Raw genomic sequence first — 17,707 nt, 5'->3', positions numbered from 1 at the left:
CTTTGCAATAACTCCTCTCTGAGCTGCCACCTTACCGTGGTAGAGGAGTTTGCGTGTCTCAATGATCCTAGGAGCTATGTTGTCCGGGGGCTTCCATGCCCCCTGGTAGGGTCTCCCAAGACAAACAGGTCCTAGGTGAGGGATCAGACAAAGAGCAGCTCGAAGACTTCTATGGAAATACAAGAACCGAGACTCAGATTTCCCTCGCCCGGACGCGGGTCACCGGGGCCCCCCTCTGGAGCCAGGCCCGGAGTTGGGGCACGACGGCGAGCGCCTGGTGGCCGGGCCTGTCCCCATGGGGCCCGGCCGGGCCCAGCCCGAAGAGGCAACGTGGGTCCCCCCTCCAATGGGCTCACCACCCATAGCAGGGGCCATAGAGGTCGGGTGCAATGTGAGCTGGGCGGCAGCCGAAGGCAGGGCACTTGGCGGTCCGATCCTCGGCTACAGAAGCTAGCTCTTGGGACGTGGAACGTCACCTCGCTGGGGGGGAAGGAGCCTGAGCTAGTGCGCGAGGTGGAGAAGTTCCGGCTAGACATAGTCGGACTCACTTCGACGCACAGCAAGGGCTCTGGAAACAGTTCTCTCGAGAGGGGATGGACTCTCTTCCACTCTGGCGTTGCCGGCAGTGAGAGGCGACGGGCGGGGGTGGCAATTCTTGTTGCCCCCCGGCTCAGAACCTGCATGTTGGAGTTCAACCCGGTGGACGAGAGGGTAGCTTCCCTCCGCCTTCGGGGAACCGGAGGGTGTGTTCTAACTATCGGGGGATCACACTCCTCAGCCTTCCCGGTAAGGTCTATTCAGGTGTACTGGAGAGGAGGCTACGCCGGATAGTCGAACCTCGGATTCAGGAGGAACAGTGTGGTTTTCGTCCTGGTCGTGGAACTGTGGACCAGCTCTATACTCTCGGCAGGGTCCTTGAGGGTGCATGGGAGTTTGCCCAACCAGTCTACATGTGCTTTGTGGACTTGGAAAAGGCATTCGACCGTGTCCCTCGGGAAGTCCTGTGGGGAGTGCTCAGAGTATGGGGTATCGGACTGTCTGATTGTGGCGGTCCGCTCCCTGTATGATCAGTGTCAGAGCTTGGTCCGCATTGCCGGCAGTAAGTCGGACACGTTTCCAGTGAGGGTTGGACTCCGCCAAGGCTGCCCTTTGTCACCGATTCTGTTCATAACTTTTATGGACAGAATTTCTAGGCGCAGTCAAGGCGTTGAGGGGATCCGGTTTGGTGGCTGCGGGATTAGGTCTCTGCTTTTTGCAGATGATGTGGTCCTGATGGCTTCATCTGGCCAGGATCTTCAGCTCTCACTGGATCGGTTCGCAGCTGAGTGTGAAGCGACTGGGATGAGAATCAGCACCTCCAAGTCCGAGTCCATGGTTCTCGCCCGGAAAAGGGTGGAGTGCCATCTCCGGGTTGGGGAGGAGATCTTGCCCCAAGTGGAGGAGTTCAAGTACCTCGGAGTCTTGTTCACGAGTGAGGGAAGAGTGGTTCGTGAGATCGACAGGCGGATCGGTGCGGCGTCTTCAGTAATGCAGGCGCTGTATCGGTCCGTTGTGGTGAAGAAGGAGCTGAGCCGCAAGGCAAAGCTCTCAATTTACCGGTCGATCTACGTTCCCATCCTCACCTATGGTCATGAGCTTTGGGTTATGACCGAAAGGACAAGATCACGGGTACAAGCGGCCGAAATGAGTTTCCTCTGCCGGGTGGCAGGTCTCTCCCTTAGAGATAGGGTGAGAAGCTCTGTCATCCGGGAGGAGCTCAAAGTAAAGCCACTGCTCCTCCACATCGAGAGGAGCCAGATGAGGTGGTTCGGGCATCTGGTCAGGATGCCACCCGAACGCCTCCCTAGGGAGGTGTTTAGGGCACGTCCGACCGGTAGGAGGCCACGGGGAAGACCCAGGACACGTTGGGAAGACTATGTCTCCCGGCTGGCCTGGGAACGCCTCGGGATCCCCCGGGAAGAGCTAGACGAAGTGGCTGGGGAGAGGGAAGTCTGGGCTTCCCTGCTTAGGCTGCTGCCCCCGCGACCCGACCTCGGATAAGCGGAAGAAGATGGATGGATGGATGGATGGCTTTGCAATAATGGTTTGAAAAAAAATACAAATGTTACTTTGGAACTATTAATTACATGTAATATAGATAAGGGAAACATTTACAAAAAATGTATGAAGTATTTTACAAATACCATGAAATTAGATACATTTAATGAAGAGTTAAGAGTTAAGTACAGGAAGGAATTTTAAACACAATTGTAATGACTGTAATTTTCAATCTATACAGTACATAGTTTTTAATGCCAGTCTGATATCTGGATACATATTTGTGAAAGAACAGTTCTAACTGGCAAAGAAACGAGGAAATTGTATTGTTCTTGTTTGCTGTTGTTCCTTCACTCGGGCCCCATGTCAGCAGTTCATTGGCATCTCAAAAAATAATGTCTAAATTCTGGATAGCGAGGACTGCTGAAATGAAAAAGGTGTGAAAGAAGACATTTATGACACACTAAAAAAGAGTAGGATGTTTGTGCCATCACGTTCATTGTCATCGACTCACAACAAGGTCCTGACATTTTTTCCCCCAAAGATTGTCTCATTCCACGAGAAGAGTGGGCATTAACAAGCTTCAGAAGGAGTCCAGTTGCCTCGATTCAACCTTCTCTGGTTACCATGACTGAGAATCTACACAGACAATTCAACAGTCTTACAATAAACTCAAAGACACCAAAAACAGGACAGAAAAATGGTTTCTGTTATGATGTTAGTTTATTTCTAACATGCAAACAGTTACAATGTATTACACCACAATTTACAGTTTTACATTTTAAAATGTACAAAAAGGATTAGGAAGAAACTGAGTTTGAAAATAGTAATACAATTGCAGTATGTGTTGCACAGATGCACTGCTTGCTAGGGGTAATTCATTTATATATTTTGAGAGTTGCTTTGGATCATTTGTATGCTTTGTATGGTATCTTGGTATACAGCACAACCCCTGGTTATTCATTTCTCTCAATCTCCTGTATTTCTTTCTGTGTCCAATGTAGATAATAAAGAGTATGACGGATATCTCTCTTATACCAAAGTGGATCTGGATTCATTGGGCAGGTCAGCCACCTCTGTGCACACGTGCTATATTTAACATTGCCTTCTTCTTTATCAACTATATTTAAACAGAACACATACTTATGCAGTACACACATTACTGGCCAACACATGCTAGTTTACTAGGGTATAAGTCAGGGGTGCTCGGTATGTTTGACTCGTGGACCACATTGGGTTAAAATAATTTTGCCCAGGGTGGGGCTAAACACACTTTTTTTTTCATTTCTTAACAAATTGCCTTTTTTTAAGGTGGAATTGCTTGACATTGTAGCTTATCTAATATCTAACATGGGTAACACTTTAGTATGGGGAACATATTCTGTGGAACATATTCTAAGTAACAAAGACCTAATTTAGAGTTATTTGGACACTAGGGGATCATATAAGGGTTAGGGTTAGGGTTACAAATATGCAATAATTCTGAGGTTATTGAGGGAAGACTCTTAGTTAATGGCTTACTGGTTTTATAATAAGGTCATGCAGAATAAGGCATTAATAAGTACTTAATAATGACTAATTAAGGGCCAATATGTTACTAATTTGCATGATAATAAGCAACTAATTAATGGTGAATATGTTCACCATACTGAGTGTTACCATAAATGGTAAATGGGTTATGCTTGTGTAGCGCTTTTCTACATTAAAGGTATTCAAAGCACTTAGACCAGGCCTGGGCAATTATTTTGACTCGGGGGCCACATTTAGAGAAAAAAAATGTGTCTGGGGCCGGTATGTCTATTTTTAGGAACACTAATACAAAACCTCCCAATAATGTCTTGATTGAATGCTAAAAATGTTATGACAGACCGCCTTAAAAAACGTAATGGAATTCTAAATTTTTCTATGAACGATAAAACACTGAATATTGACAAAATATGAACGTCACACCCCCTTTCGATCGACATATTTTACAATCAAGTGAAACACAACAAAACAGTGAAATATGAACAGAATAAACCCACCTACAATCTGATATATCTGATATTTGCTGAATTTCCCCCAGGGGTCAATAAAGTACTTTCTATTCTATTCTATATATCACTAAGCTTTAGAAATTTGTTGTGAAAATCTCCTTCCACGTCTGTGGAAACGCTTCCCGCCCACACTGCTTGGTGCCTCGTCTGAGCTGCTGTGACATAGATTACCATAGTAACTAATTATTTGACCATAGTAACTAATTAGATTACCATAGTAACTGGTAAATCATCCATAAGCGCAGATTCCAACCATTGAAATACTTTGTATTGTTCAAGACTTACGGTCATTAGAAAACATCACTGCACATCATAATGGCAGCTACACTTTCCATCTTAAAGATCTAAAAAAAATATTTGGGAATGTCCGGCGGGCTACATTGAAAAGCTCAACGGGCCGCATGTGGCCCCCGGGCCTTAATTTGCCCAGGTCTGACTTAGACACTATTTCCACATTCACCCATTCACAAACATATTCACACACATGGCGGGAGCTGCCATGCAAGGACCTAACCACGACCCATCAGGAGCAAGGGTGAAGTGTCTTGCTCAAACCTCAGGTTACTGGCACGGCCACTCTCCCAACCGCGCCACGCCGTCCCCATAAGGCATTAATAAGTACTTAATAATGACTAATTAAGAGCCAATATGTTACTAATTTGCATGTTAATAAGCAACTCATTTATGGTGAATATGTGTTCCCCATACTAAAGTGTTACCCTAACATGGATACAAATGAAGACATAACCCGCATAATTGTTTTCATTTCCTGAAGTCTATAACTAGTTGAGCAAAACACAATTTTATTTTGAAAAATGTTACGTACCTTTTGCACTGGATGGTACTTACTCAATCACTCCATCGTTTATTGATACTTTTCCAGTGGAAACACCTGGTACTGTCAGGTACAAATATGAGTACAGCATTTGTCTTGTTCTGCATTGTGCGTTCAATGACATGATTTTTTCTTGGGCTTCCTGCAGTAACATTTTAAAGTGCAGAACTGCCCAAAGTAAATCCCAAGCTGGTACTTGGCCGTAAAAAAAGTGCAACATCAAAATGTGTATCTTGGTGTACAGTGCAATCCCATAATGAGGTGGGTTAAAGTAGAGCCAGCCACCTGCTGTACGGAGTTCTAACGGCAAGCTCAATTTCCAAACAGTCCCATTATGTTTATAAGCGAAGGCAAGTCATTACCTCCGCTTGGCACTCAGCATCAAGGGTTGGAGTTGGGGGGATTCCCGGGCGCGGCGCCGCTGCTGCCCACTGCTCCCCAAGGGGATGGGTCAAATGCAGAGGACAAATTTCACCACATCTAGTGTGTGTGTGACAATCATTGGTACTTTAATCTTAATCTTAAAAAGTTATCAGTGGCTGGCTGCCATCAATAAAAGAATGTATACACTTGATGATGTACTTGATCATGCTTTTGTGTGACTCTTGACTTATGCAGAACGAGCAGCGATGAGGAGACGTTTGCTTTGGAGATCTTGCCTGACGTGTTGGAGAAACATTACGGATACAAGCTGTTTATACCAGACAGAGATCTCATTCCAAGCAGTAGTAAGTATCCATCAGTCATCTCGCTATCGACCTGGCTTGGCACACACAAAAGCCTAAAACACCCAGAGTGATTACTTTATGTGGTTATGCATCATAACATATTCGCAATGCGCTGACACACATGGTATGTATTTGGTCACAGTTGTACCTCTCTAACGTCATTGGGCCAAATTCCAGCCAAAACACACATGCTAACGTGTTTCTGTCATTCTTACCCGACCACACACACACACACACACACTGAGTGGAGACATTCTATCCACACAATTTTTCATCATTTCTGGGGTTATGTGTCACTCTCTGTCCTGTACTCAAGGGGGAAATTTGGCTGTTATTGCTCTATATGTCAATGCTCTGACCTCACTTACACACACACACACACACACACAAACACACACACACACACACACACACACACACACACACACACACACACACACACACACACACACACACACACACAGACATACCAACAAACACTATCATAGATGGACAACCACAGTCTTTTTAGAATACCAAAGCATTTTCACTGAAAGTGTTATTTTGCAGGCAACAGATATTATCTGTGTTGTATTCATGTTTTATCTTCAACTCTGTGAATGATTTCATGTCTCCTCTGACAAACTGTCCTTGCTAGTAAAGATGGAAACATAGCTGTTGTTGTAAGTGTCTAAGATGACCGTTTGAGGACATCAGTTATATATATTTTTTTTCTTAGCGCAAGTGTACCGACACATTCTTCTTATCTCATATGCACATTGAGCGTTAAATCAGACAACTAATAATTGTGTTTGTTTTGAATTTTTCTGATTCATATATGCATACATACTGTATATGTATTGTTGCATTTGAAACAATTGTATTGTGGATTATAGATGTAATTATTGCTATAATTCATTATCAATCGTGCTATTTCTATTATTTGTATTGCTCCATTTGTTGTGTAATAATGTTCATTGTCATTTCTGTGTTATTAATATTTACTTCACTAACTGTTTCTTTGCTATCACTTTTTGTATCATATTTGTATGTATCAAATTAGCTGATGTTGTTGTTGCTTTTGTTTTTGTTGTTGTTGTCTCTCTGTCTTATACCAGCAATGTCCACCTCTGTCTTCCTTTTTTTTATCTTTCTATCCCCTCCTTCACTGGTCTGGCTGTGCCAAACATTAAATAAATCCATTTAACAAATTCAAATACAAATAAGGCAACAAGAGAAGTATCCCACACATCTTTTGTAAAGTAAATCTGTACAGCAGATATGGGCATCTACATCAACAATATGATTTGCCCAAGTGGCTGGACAGGACATAATAAAAATAATAAAAACAAAAAATCAGATTTCTTGATGATTAAAGATCAGTTAGTCTGTATATCATGATGCTTTTATTGGACGACAACTGTACACATTGACGAGCAAGAGGCAGGGTGGATTAGTGTGCACAGATTGAAATATCTTTGGAGGTTTCCAAATACATACATAAAGATACAGATTTATTGACCTTTAGTTCAGTTTTAATACATGTTTTATAGTCAATGAAACACGGAGGTGGTTAGACAAAATTTGTACTCAAGTAAGAGCATCGTTCGAGCTGTTTCGATTACTGGTTCGTGAGGTGCCAGGGGGTGGCATGCACAAGGAGGATTTCCATTATTTCTGTCTACAATTTAGTATTCATTATGGCTTCTTGTACTACAGCAGTAGTTGGTGTGAGTGTGCATGGTGTGAGAGAGAGAGAGTGAGACAGCCAGTACTACAGCATGCGCTACAAAAGATGCACTTTTACAGTCACTTACTATGCTATAACAGTGCTAATGGTAGCGTATGTGCAGCTAAAACATTTAAAAAAAACATGTAAAACTTACCGCAATGTGTTTTCTTTAGTTGAAAGTGGAATTATTGTAGGCTGAAAAGTAATCGTTTCCACTGACACAGATGACAGCGCATGATACAAAAGTCATTTTGTCTTGTTTGTAAGTAAACATTGACATCGCCTCGTCTGGCATAATTTCACGTTTTATTGTGTGTAGTTTGTGTGAGGTCATGTGACTGCCAGGCTCTGTTTGGTTGGTGAAATGGAGTCAAACGTCACTAGTGCTGGAAGAAGTTTCTCTAACAAGCCAAATGAATGCGTCTTTGTGAGCAGATTATAAATAATTGTGTTATAAATAGATCCAAATAAAACTCAATGTAAAAGTAGCTTTATTTCTTTACAAAAATACAAAAAGTATGTTGCATTAAAACTACTCTGATACGTGCAATCTATCTAAAAAGTTACTTAAGTAAATGTAATATTACTTCTTACCCCTGATGGAACATAATATAGCCTTATCTTCCCAATTCTGAAAAGCACAGTAGATACTCGGTATTTGTGGTGTTATGTTTCGAGACCATCCACAAATAGCAAGTTAACGCGAGTGATTGAGACGGCCTTAAGATGTCTGTTTTTGACTCGTTGATAAATCCTGGATTTTAATGCTGCATCGCGCTGCCACTGTAAGCTAAGCCAACTCGCTTCTTCTCCTCCAAACTTTCCTGCTAGGTTGACATGAACGTTCTCCTCTGATTTCAGATCAACATTTGCACCAAACTGACCGCTGTCATTTTTAAATTAAATTCAGCTCATGTCTCACACATTTACTCACTATAAATTAGAAAATGTTTAGGTAATCACTATAACTAAATGACAATGAAAGATGATCAGTAAAACAGAAGGAATTAGAGTCATTGTCTAGCCTTCAGCCTGATCATCAAGAGTAGTGCTTTTATCAGCACTAATATCATGCCGTACTTTTTATGCTATTTTTATGATTTTATTTTAATGACTCTTATTTTGGGGGAAATGTATGTTGATATTGTTTTACACATTTCCAAAGATACCAGCCAGGTGAGATAATAATAATATAAATATCAAAAGAGATGTAGGGTGGTTAATACATTTAAAATGAAATAATCAAAAAAGGAAAGGCAAGCATACATAATTGTATCAATGTTGTGCCAATTAATCCTGAGTGTGAAATTGCAGTGGGTGTGTCAGAAGATTTCTCATTATTTTAGCAATTTGTGCTAATCATCTGAAATAATAAACAGCTGCAGGGACCTACTTTTTTTTTTTTTTTAACAATTAAGACTCACACAAACAGCACCAAAAAAATGGTCTTTTTTAGGAAGGTTTCTGCATCAGGTTGAAGCAACGCAATTGGATCATCTAAACTACTTGGTGCTATTTTCTGAACTATAAAATGAAAAAGAACATAAACTCTTGACTGATTTTCAGTTTGTTCAGAAGTGAATGTTCTGACTTGACTGTTTTCTTGACACACATCTTGCACCAGAAATATTGTAGAACATTCCTGACAATGACAAGGGTAATTTGAGACGTAATGCAATGAATGTATTTCAATGTATTTAACGATACCTCAAGCAAGGAAGATTCCACTATGTCACTTTATTACTGTATGTGTATGAAATATTCACCAACAACTGTTTTCTATTATTGTGAGGTTGATGGCCATTCCCCAAAATGGATGCCATGTGCTTGGTGTGAATCTATCAAAGTAAACCTTGTAGCGGCCCACTTGGATTAATGACACAAGATGCAGAGAGCTTCGACTGGTGCAACTTTAATTCTCTCCTCCTTTTCTCCTCACAATTTTGACACCGTGAAAACTATGAAGATGGACAGAAAATACAAAGGCCATCGTACCATATTTCCACAAACAATACATAAATCATGTTTACATTTTTAAACTTATAAACAAATCTTTTTAGTAAACTTGAATAATGAATGTTCACATGAATTAAGCTTAATTACAAGTTACAGCTCTTATTTAAATAAAAATAATGACATTTTCCCGTTTGTTTTAAATGAAATGAACCACTTGTTTTACAATAAATAAACCATTAGTCTCCTCCTACCTCCTTCCGCTTCCAAGGGCGCTAAGTTTGCTCAGCTAGTTAGCCTAGCTTCCACACACAGCTCGTAGTGACTCTCCTTAAATGTGACATATAAACAACACAAACACGAGGCACAATAAAATAACCTCTCACAAATGTTCACACAGAATATGAGAAATATATATTTGTCAGCATGTTTAACCAGTCCTGGAGTAACGTGAGTATGCTGTTGTCAGATGGAACGGCAGCAGGAAGTCAAGCACCAGCAATAAAGGAAGTAACAGAATAAGAGTGGGCTCTTCAAAATAAAGGCACAAAAAAAACGTAACATGATGGAACTGCATTTTTCTCATGAACAAAACGTTCTGCCATTTACAAACCTAAACTGCTGTCTTTGTTCAACTCTGTTCTGACAATTAACACAGGGCCTGATTTACTAAGATCCGAATACCACGCGCTGAACAGCGTGTGCAATCGATCAAATTGTGTGTACTATTAACGGGCGTGTTGCGTGTGATCGACTGACACTGCATGTACAATTGTAAAGTGGTGCAGGCCGCCTTATTTAAATTAGGATTTTGTGTGTACTATACGGAGCATCACCACGGAGACACTCGATCAATTACTGCATATTAATTTTATCATGCTCCTAGCTGTGGCGTTTGCTGTGTTTTCAAATGTGTATATATATACATATATACAGTATAAATATATATATATATATATATATATATATATATATATATATATATATATATATATATATATATATATATATATATATTTGAGTACCTTGAAGGTAGAAAAGCGCTTTATATAACCCATTTATTTATTTATATATATACACCCAAAGAGCTTAGTTCATATATATATATATATATATATATATATATATATATATATATATATATATATATATATATATTATGAATCAATTACATCAAAAACAACATTTAGGTAACAGGACTGAGCAGACTATTCAACCCCCTGACTTCTAGTCATGAATGAAATATCATGAACATCCAAAAAAATAAATGGTTGAACCTACTTTTGGCCTCTACATGGCCTGCAGAGGCTTTGAATTATGTAACTTCTTTTGGACTGTGTGACTTATGGAACATTCACTTATGGAACATTCACTTTCTTCAGACAGGGAAACTATTTAAGTTTGAATTGTAACTATTAGTTTTTTGAGAAAATTAACTTAAAATAAAGCTGAGATAAGTAACACAAGCCACATTCATTTGTGCATAACTGTGCCAGTTTGCACACACATTTCAAACGTGCTAAATATAGACGCAAAACAGTTTCAGGATTGATTAATTACATTGCGAGCACTAAAAGATTACATTGCATCTTCTCCTCCTACTATTCTGGTAATTAGCATAAATTCTGCATGTACATGAAGACTGACACGCTAAATGGATTGTGCTCGCTGATAGGCTCATTTAAAAGGCACAGTTTTCAGGATTGTACATTTTTCAAATTGAATTACAGCCAGGTCTTTTTCTGAAAGCCTCCATTTTTTTGTCTCTCTTCTAGCATACATTGAGGACCTGGCTCGTAGTGTGTTGCAAAGCAGACGTTTGATCATTGTTTTGACTCCAGAGTTCGTGGCCAAAAGAGGCTGGAGCATTTTCCAGATAGAAACACGCCTCCACTCTATGCTGGTTACGGGGGAAATCAAGGTAAAAATCAAGGAAAAGAGAAACTTGCAAACGTGTTACATTAGCTTTTGACCATCCAGAGCTTCCACATAGAATTCTGTTCAGACATACAGTATTTTAAAGGCAATTTTTGATAAATGTCTACTTGAACTAGAGTCAAGTTTTGGAGTGTTAGCATAAGCAGTATTTAATATCATAATGTTTATGTTCATTGATTTTATTTACTTGTCTGCATAGGTAATCATGATAGAATGTGCAGATCTAAAGAGTGTGATCAACTATCAAGAGGTGGAAGCACTTAAGCATACAATAAAGGTGTGTAAAAAAATATAATGAAGCCAGATTTCTCATTAGCAATATAGATCAATAAAATACCGTCTCTTCACCTCTCCTCAGGTTTTATCTATCATTAAATGGAGGGGTCCAAAGAGCAATGAGCTGTCGTCTAAGTTTTGGAAGCAGGTGATCTATGAGATGCCAGCTAAACGAAGAGAGACTTTGTCCAGACGTCAGGTAAACTGTTGCTGTTGTCCAGCGAGTCTGTTTGATTGACAATGAATCTTGACTCTACCCAGAGTGTTCTTTATTCCCAAGTTGATCCAATTTCTCTTTAACATGTGACTGAAGTTACCTTAAAATAATGGTTTTTTTTATTTTTCTCAAGCCGTAAGGAATGTGTAACATTTACATTCAAATTTAAATTTAAAATGCCTTAAAGAAAAATGACTCTTACTTGTTTTTGACACTGCCTGAGTGATACCGATTCGACAATGTATTTCTCATCGTGGTCATATTGCAGGAATGTAGAACTGCTCTGTGTATTGGCGTGTTTCTAAATTGCCTACCGAAGCTCTTCTTGTTATGACGCAGAATTCATGCTACAACTATGAAAATATATACAGCAGGGGTCTCACTCACGGCCCACAGTACCATCTATAGTGGCCTCCACTTGACTTCATAGGTTTGTGTACAGTAGATATACCACACTGAGCTACACAAATTTGAAGACATTGCAGTGATCTTGAATTGTACTCGATCAGGTGTGTCAAAACATACGGCCAGGTTTTATCCGGCCCGCGGGATGAGTTTGCTAAGTATAAAAAAGAGCCGACATTTTTGAATGAAAGAAACTGCTGTTCTACATGTGTCCACTAGATGTTGCAATAGCAGTTCTTTGTATCTTTGTAGATTATGCTACATATGTAAAAAAATAAATAAATAAACCACATGATGTTAGTGCACCAGTCGAGGAAAATGAGCAAACTACATAAATACTGTAATTTGATTTTGATATTATTTTTTTATCTTGATAGATTCAAAATTAACACCAATGAGTTGACTGATGAACATTATCACATAATTTATTCAGAAAGTATAAATAACGACAAATAAAGGTAGAATACTATTAACCGCAACATGTACGTTTAAAAAAAAAAAACAATTACATTATGATTTGTACATTTTCAGAATGTGCTTGTTTTATTTTTAAACAAAGACAATCTGAAGTTGTCTTTATTTTTAAGTTATCGTGCCATGATTTTACCAGTCCGGCCCACTTTCAAATAGATTTTTCTCCATGTGACCCCCGATCTAAAATGAGTTTGACACCCCTGTACTAGATCGAACACTATCTGCAATCACTGTGCTAACACAGAAATGACATTAAAACAAACACACAGTGAACAACTACTGCTACTACTACTCAAGGTAGTGATAAACAACAACTATGGTAACTCTGAACATGTAACTTTATAATTTGTTTTACAAAATAAGTGTTGCAAAGCACTGCGGGCTGCTTTCCGGCACCTTTTTGTAGTAGTTGCTCTAAGTACATGTTTAAAATTTCTGTAGTTGTTTATTATCCTCCATAAGCAGCTGGTATACTTGCCCTGTGTGTGTGTTTATCTGTTATGTGTTAAGTTACTGTGGGATGGTTTGAGTATTATTTATTTCATGATAATGTGAGTAAGTTGTGTTGAGTAATAACATCCTGCTGTTTCAATATTCAAGTTTGGTAATGGCCACTGATTGCTCAATCAAAGAACATTTCTATGAAGCATCTCTAACCAACTCCCGGGGAACTCAACTGTGTCAAAATATAAGATGTCTACACTCAATGTTATGTCTATAATGACTTAAGGCCGACAGCCTCGGGCAGGGATATTCATTTGAATAGTTTTAGGGGCCACATTTCCAGAAAGCTATATTCTAAAGAAGTAGCTTCCTCTACAGTAAACGTTTGGTTTTGGTCTATTTATTTGTCAGAGTTAACAGAGCGCTGTGCTATTTTTAATGACCTTCTGCTAAAAAAAAATTGTCAAAGAATCTGCTGCAAAAATGTGAGCCTTACACGTTATTTGAACTAAACTTGCGGGCCACCAGTTGAGTAGTTCAAATGATAAAAAGAGAGGACCTAAGATGGAACCTTGAGGAACACTACTAGTATAACTAAAGTTGAACAAATTACTGCTTCTGATGTAAACAAGCTGCAACAACACCTTAGTTACATAAAATCACATTGTGGAGAGAAAAAAATGGTAACTGCCAAAAAGGAGAGGAGGACTTAAAGGGGTGCTTTGAGGAACGCCTCAGTTATATATGTTTGTAAATCAGAAGTTTAGACCCCGGTGTTCTATGTTTGCTAGCAAGGCTAAAATGTCAATGCAATGATCTGCCAATGTGTTTACAGTGGTCTAAGTTTGTCTACAAACAGGAGCACTCCAGTCTTTTTAGGAATTTGCTTCAGAAATGTTTGTTTTGAACTGAACTTGAAAACCAGTATGGTGTCCTTCCCTGGCCGTATTTGGCCCCCGGGCTGCCTGTTGATGAGCCCTTGCCTAGGCTATCTACAGCTGTTAGTTGAAATAGTTAAGCCATCTACTTCAAATGTTAACCCCACAAGTACATTTATTTTGAGACTTCTGGTGCATGTACAGTATCATAATATAAACGTATAATTTACTCAACAATTTCCTGACAGTTTTGTGAACTTCAAAACATGATTTTAACTATTAGATTGTGCAGGTGTACCACGATATCATGGCCAGTGGGTGTATAAATTTCCATCATATGAATATTTTGCAACACTAACCGTATTGTAACACTGCTTAGTTTAAGGTATTAAGTGGTTCAAATGCTTAAACTGTATTGTTGAATATACAACATAAACATTCTGCAGGATGGTATTGTAAAAAAACATAAAAATACTCAAATGGGTATGAGCTGAGCTGCCACCTTACCGTGGTAGAGGAGTTTGCGTGTCCCAATGATCCTAGGAGCTATGTTGTCCGGGGGCTTTCATACCCCCTGGTAGGGTCTCCCAAGACAAACAGGTCCTAGGTGAGGAATCAGACAAAGAGCAGCTCAAAGACTTCTATGGAAAGGAAACAACAAGGATTCAGATTTTCCTCGCCCGGACGCGGGTCACCGGGGCCCCCCTCCGGAGCCAGGCCCGGAGTTGGGGCACGATGGCGAGCGCCTGGTGGCCGGGCCTGTCCCCATGGGGCCCGGCCGGGCACAGCCCGAAGAGGCAACGTGGGTCCCCCCTCCAATGGGCTCACCACTCATGGGAGGGGCCATAGAGGTCGGGTGCATTGTGAGCTGGGCGGAAGCCGAAGGCAGGGCACTTGGCGGTCCGATCCTTGGCTACATAAGCTAGCTCTTGGGACGTGGAACGTCACCTCGCTGGGAGGGAAGGAGCCTGAACTTGTGCACGAGGTAGAGAAGTTCCGGCTGGATATAGTCGGACTCACCTCGACGCACAGCAAAGGCTCTGGAACCAGTTCTCTTGAGAGGGGCTGGACTCTCTTCCACACTGGCGTTGCACACAGTGAGAGGCGACGAGCTGGGGTAGCAATTCTTGTTGCCCCCCGACTCAAAGCCTGCACGTTGGAGTTCAACCCGGTGGACGAGAGGGTAGCCTCCCTCCGCCTTCGGGTGGGGGGACGGGTCCTGACTGTTGTTTGTGCTTACGCACCAAACAGCAGTTCAGAGTACCTACCCTTTTTGGATACACTCGAGGGAGTACTGGAAAGTGCTCCCCCGGGTGATTCCCTTGTCCTACTGGGTGACTTCAACGCTCATGTTGGCAACGACAGTGAAACCTGGAGAGGTGTGATTGGGAAGAATGGCCGCCCGGATCTGAACCCGAGTGGTGTTTTGTTATTGGACTTTTGTGCTCGTCACAGATTGTCCATAACGAACACCATGTTCAAGCATAAGGGTGTCCATATGTGCACTTGGCACCAGGACACCCTAGGCCGCAGTTCCATGATCGACTTTGTAGTTGTGTCATCGGATTTGCGGCCTCATGTTTTGGACACTCGGGTGAAGAGAGGGGCGGAGCTTTCTACCGATCACCACCTGGTGGTGAGATGGCTGCGATGGTGGGGGAGGATGCCGGACAGACCTGGCAGGCCCAAACGCATTGTGAGGGTCTGCTGGGAACGTCTGGCAGAGTCTCCTGTCAGAGAGAGTTTCAATTCCCACCTCCGGAAGAACTTTGAACATGTCACGAGGGAGGTACTGGACATTGAGTCCGAGTGGACCATGTTCCGCACCTCTATTGTCGAGGCGGCTGATTGGAGCTGTGGCCGCAAGGTAGTTGGTGCCTGTCGTGGCGGTAATTCTAGAACCCGTTGGTGGACACCGGCGGTGAGGGATGCCGTCAAGCTGAAGAAGGAGTCCTATCGGGTTCTTTTGGCTCATGGGACTCCGGAGGCAGTAGACAGGTACCGACAGGCCAAGCGGTGTGCGGCTTCAGCGGTCGCGGAGGCAAAAACTCGGACATGGGAGGAGTTTGGCGAGGCCATGGAAAACGACTTCCAGACGGCTTCGAAGCGATTCTGGACCACCATCCGCCGCCTCAGGAAGGGGAAGCAGTGCACTGTCAACACCGTGTATGGTGCAGATGGTGTTCTGCTGACCTCGACTGCGGAGGTTGTGGATCGGTGGAGGGAATACTTCGAAGACCTCCTCAATCCCACCGACACGTCTTCCTATGAGGAAGCAGTGCCTGGGGAATCTGTGGTGGGCTCTCCTATTTCTGGGGCTGAGGTTGCTGAGGTAGTTAAAAAGCTTCTCGGTGGCAAGGCCCCGGGGGTGGATGAGATCCGCCCGGAGTTCCTTAAGGCTCTGGATGCTGTGGGGCTGTCTTGGTTGACAAGACTCTGCAGCATCGCGTGGACATCGGGGGCGGTACCTCTGGATTGGCAGACCGGGGTGGTGGTTCCTCTCTTCAAGAAGGGGAACCGGAGGGTGTGTTCCAACTATCGTGGGATCACACTCCTCAGCCTTCCCGGTAAGGTCTATTCGGGTGTACTGGAGAGGAGGCTACGCCGGATAGTCGAACCTCGGATTCAGGAGGAACAGTGTGGTTTTCGTTCTGGTCGTGGAACTGTGGACCAGCTCTATACTCTCGGCAGGGTCCTTGAGGGTGCATGGGAGTTTGCCCAACCAGTCTACATGTGCTTTGTGGACTTGGAGAAGGCATTCGACCGTGTCCCTCGGGAGGTCCTATGGGGAGTGCTCAGAGAGTATGGGGTATCGGACTGTCTGATTGTGGCTGTCCGCTCCCTGTACGATCAGTGTCAGAGCTTGGTCCGCATTGCCGGCAGTAAGTCGGACACGTTTCCAGTGAGGGTTGGACTCCGCCAAGTCTGCCCTTTGTCACCGATTCTGTTCATAACTTTTATGGACAGAATTTCTAGGCGCAGTCAAGGCGTTGAGGGGATCCGGTTTGGTGGCTGCAGGATTAGGTCTCTGATTTTTGCAGATGATGTGGTCCTGATGGCTTCATCTGGCCAGGATCTTCAGCTCTCACTGGATCGGTTCGCAGCCTAGTATGAAGCGACTGGGATGAGAATCAGCACCTCCAAGTCCGAGTCCATGGTTCTTTCCCGGAAAAGGGTGGAGTGCCATCTCCGGGTTGGGGAGGAGACCCTGCCCCAAGTGGAGGAGTTCACGAGTGAGGGGAAAGTGAATCGTGAGATCGACAGGCGGATCGGTGCAGCGTCTTCTGTAATGCGGACGCTGTATCGGTCCGTTGTGGTGAAGAAGGAGCTGAGCCGGAAGGCAAAGCTCTCAATTTACCGGTCGATCTACGTTCCCATCCTCACCTATGGTCATGAGCTTTGGGTCATGACCGAAAGGACAAGATCACGGGTACAGGCGGCCGAAATGAGTTTCCTCCGCCGGGTGGCGGGGCTCTCCCTTAGAGAGGGTGAGAAGCTCTGCCATCCGGGCGGAGCTCAAAGTAAAGCCACTGCTCCTCCACATCGAGAGGAGCCAGATGAGGTGGTTCGGGCATCTGGTCAGGATGCCACCCGAACGCCTCCCTCGGGAGGTGTTTAGGGCACGTCCAACCGGTAGGAGGCCACGGGGAAGACAAAGGACACGTTGGGAAGACTATGTCTGCCGGCTGGCCTGGGAACACCTCGGGATCCCCCGGGAGGAGCTGAACGAAGTGGCTGGGGAGAGGAAAATCTGGGCTTTCTGCTTAGGCTGCTG

The 17,707-nt window shown here is 42.8% G+C and overlaps 1 protein-coding gene across 3 annotated transcripts in view; it reads left to right on the top strand.

The window, feature by feature from the left end:
- Positions 1-17,707, top strand: part of il1rapl2 (interleukin 1 receptor accessory protein-like 2) — a 631,449-nt gene that overhangs the window by 604,894 nt on the left and 8,848 nt on the right. For all 3 annotated transcript variants that reach the window (XM_062045414.1, XM_062045413.1, XM_062045415.1), the window contains 5 exons: positions 3,042-3,102; positions 5,527-5,636; positions 11,076-11,221; positions 11,438-11,515; positions 11,597-11,713. In XM_062045414.1, coding sequence (XP_061901398.1) covers positions 3,042-3,102; positions 5,527-5,636; positions 11,076-11,221; positions 11,438-11,515; positions 11,597-11,713 — 512 coding nt within the window. The remainder of the gene's footprint in view (positions 1-3,041; positions 3,103-5,526; positions 5,637-11,075; positions 11,222-11,437; positions 11,516-11,596; positions 11,714-17,707) is intronic.

This window comes from Entelurus aequoreus, linkage group LG04, assembly GCF_033978785.1.
Source record: "Entelurus aequoreus isolate RoL-2023_Sb linkage group LG04, RoL_Eaeq_v1.1, whole genome shotgun sequence".
Taxonomy (NCBI): domain Eukaryota; kingdom Metazoa; phylum Chordata; class Actinopteri; order Syngnathiformes; family Syngnathidae; genus Entelurus; species Entelurus aequoreus.
The sequence above is the reverse complement of the archived record's forward strand: the minus strand, read 5'-3'. Positions and strand labels throughout refer to the sequence as shown.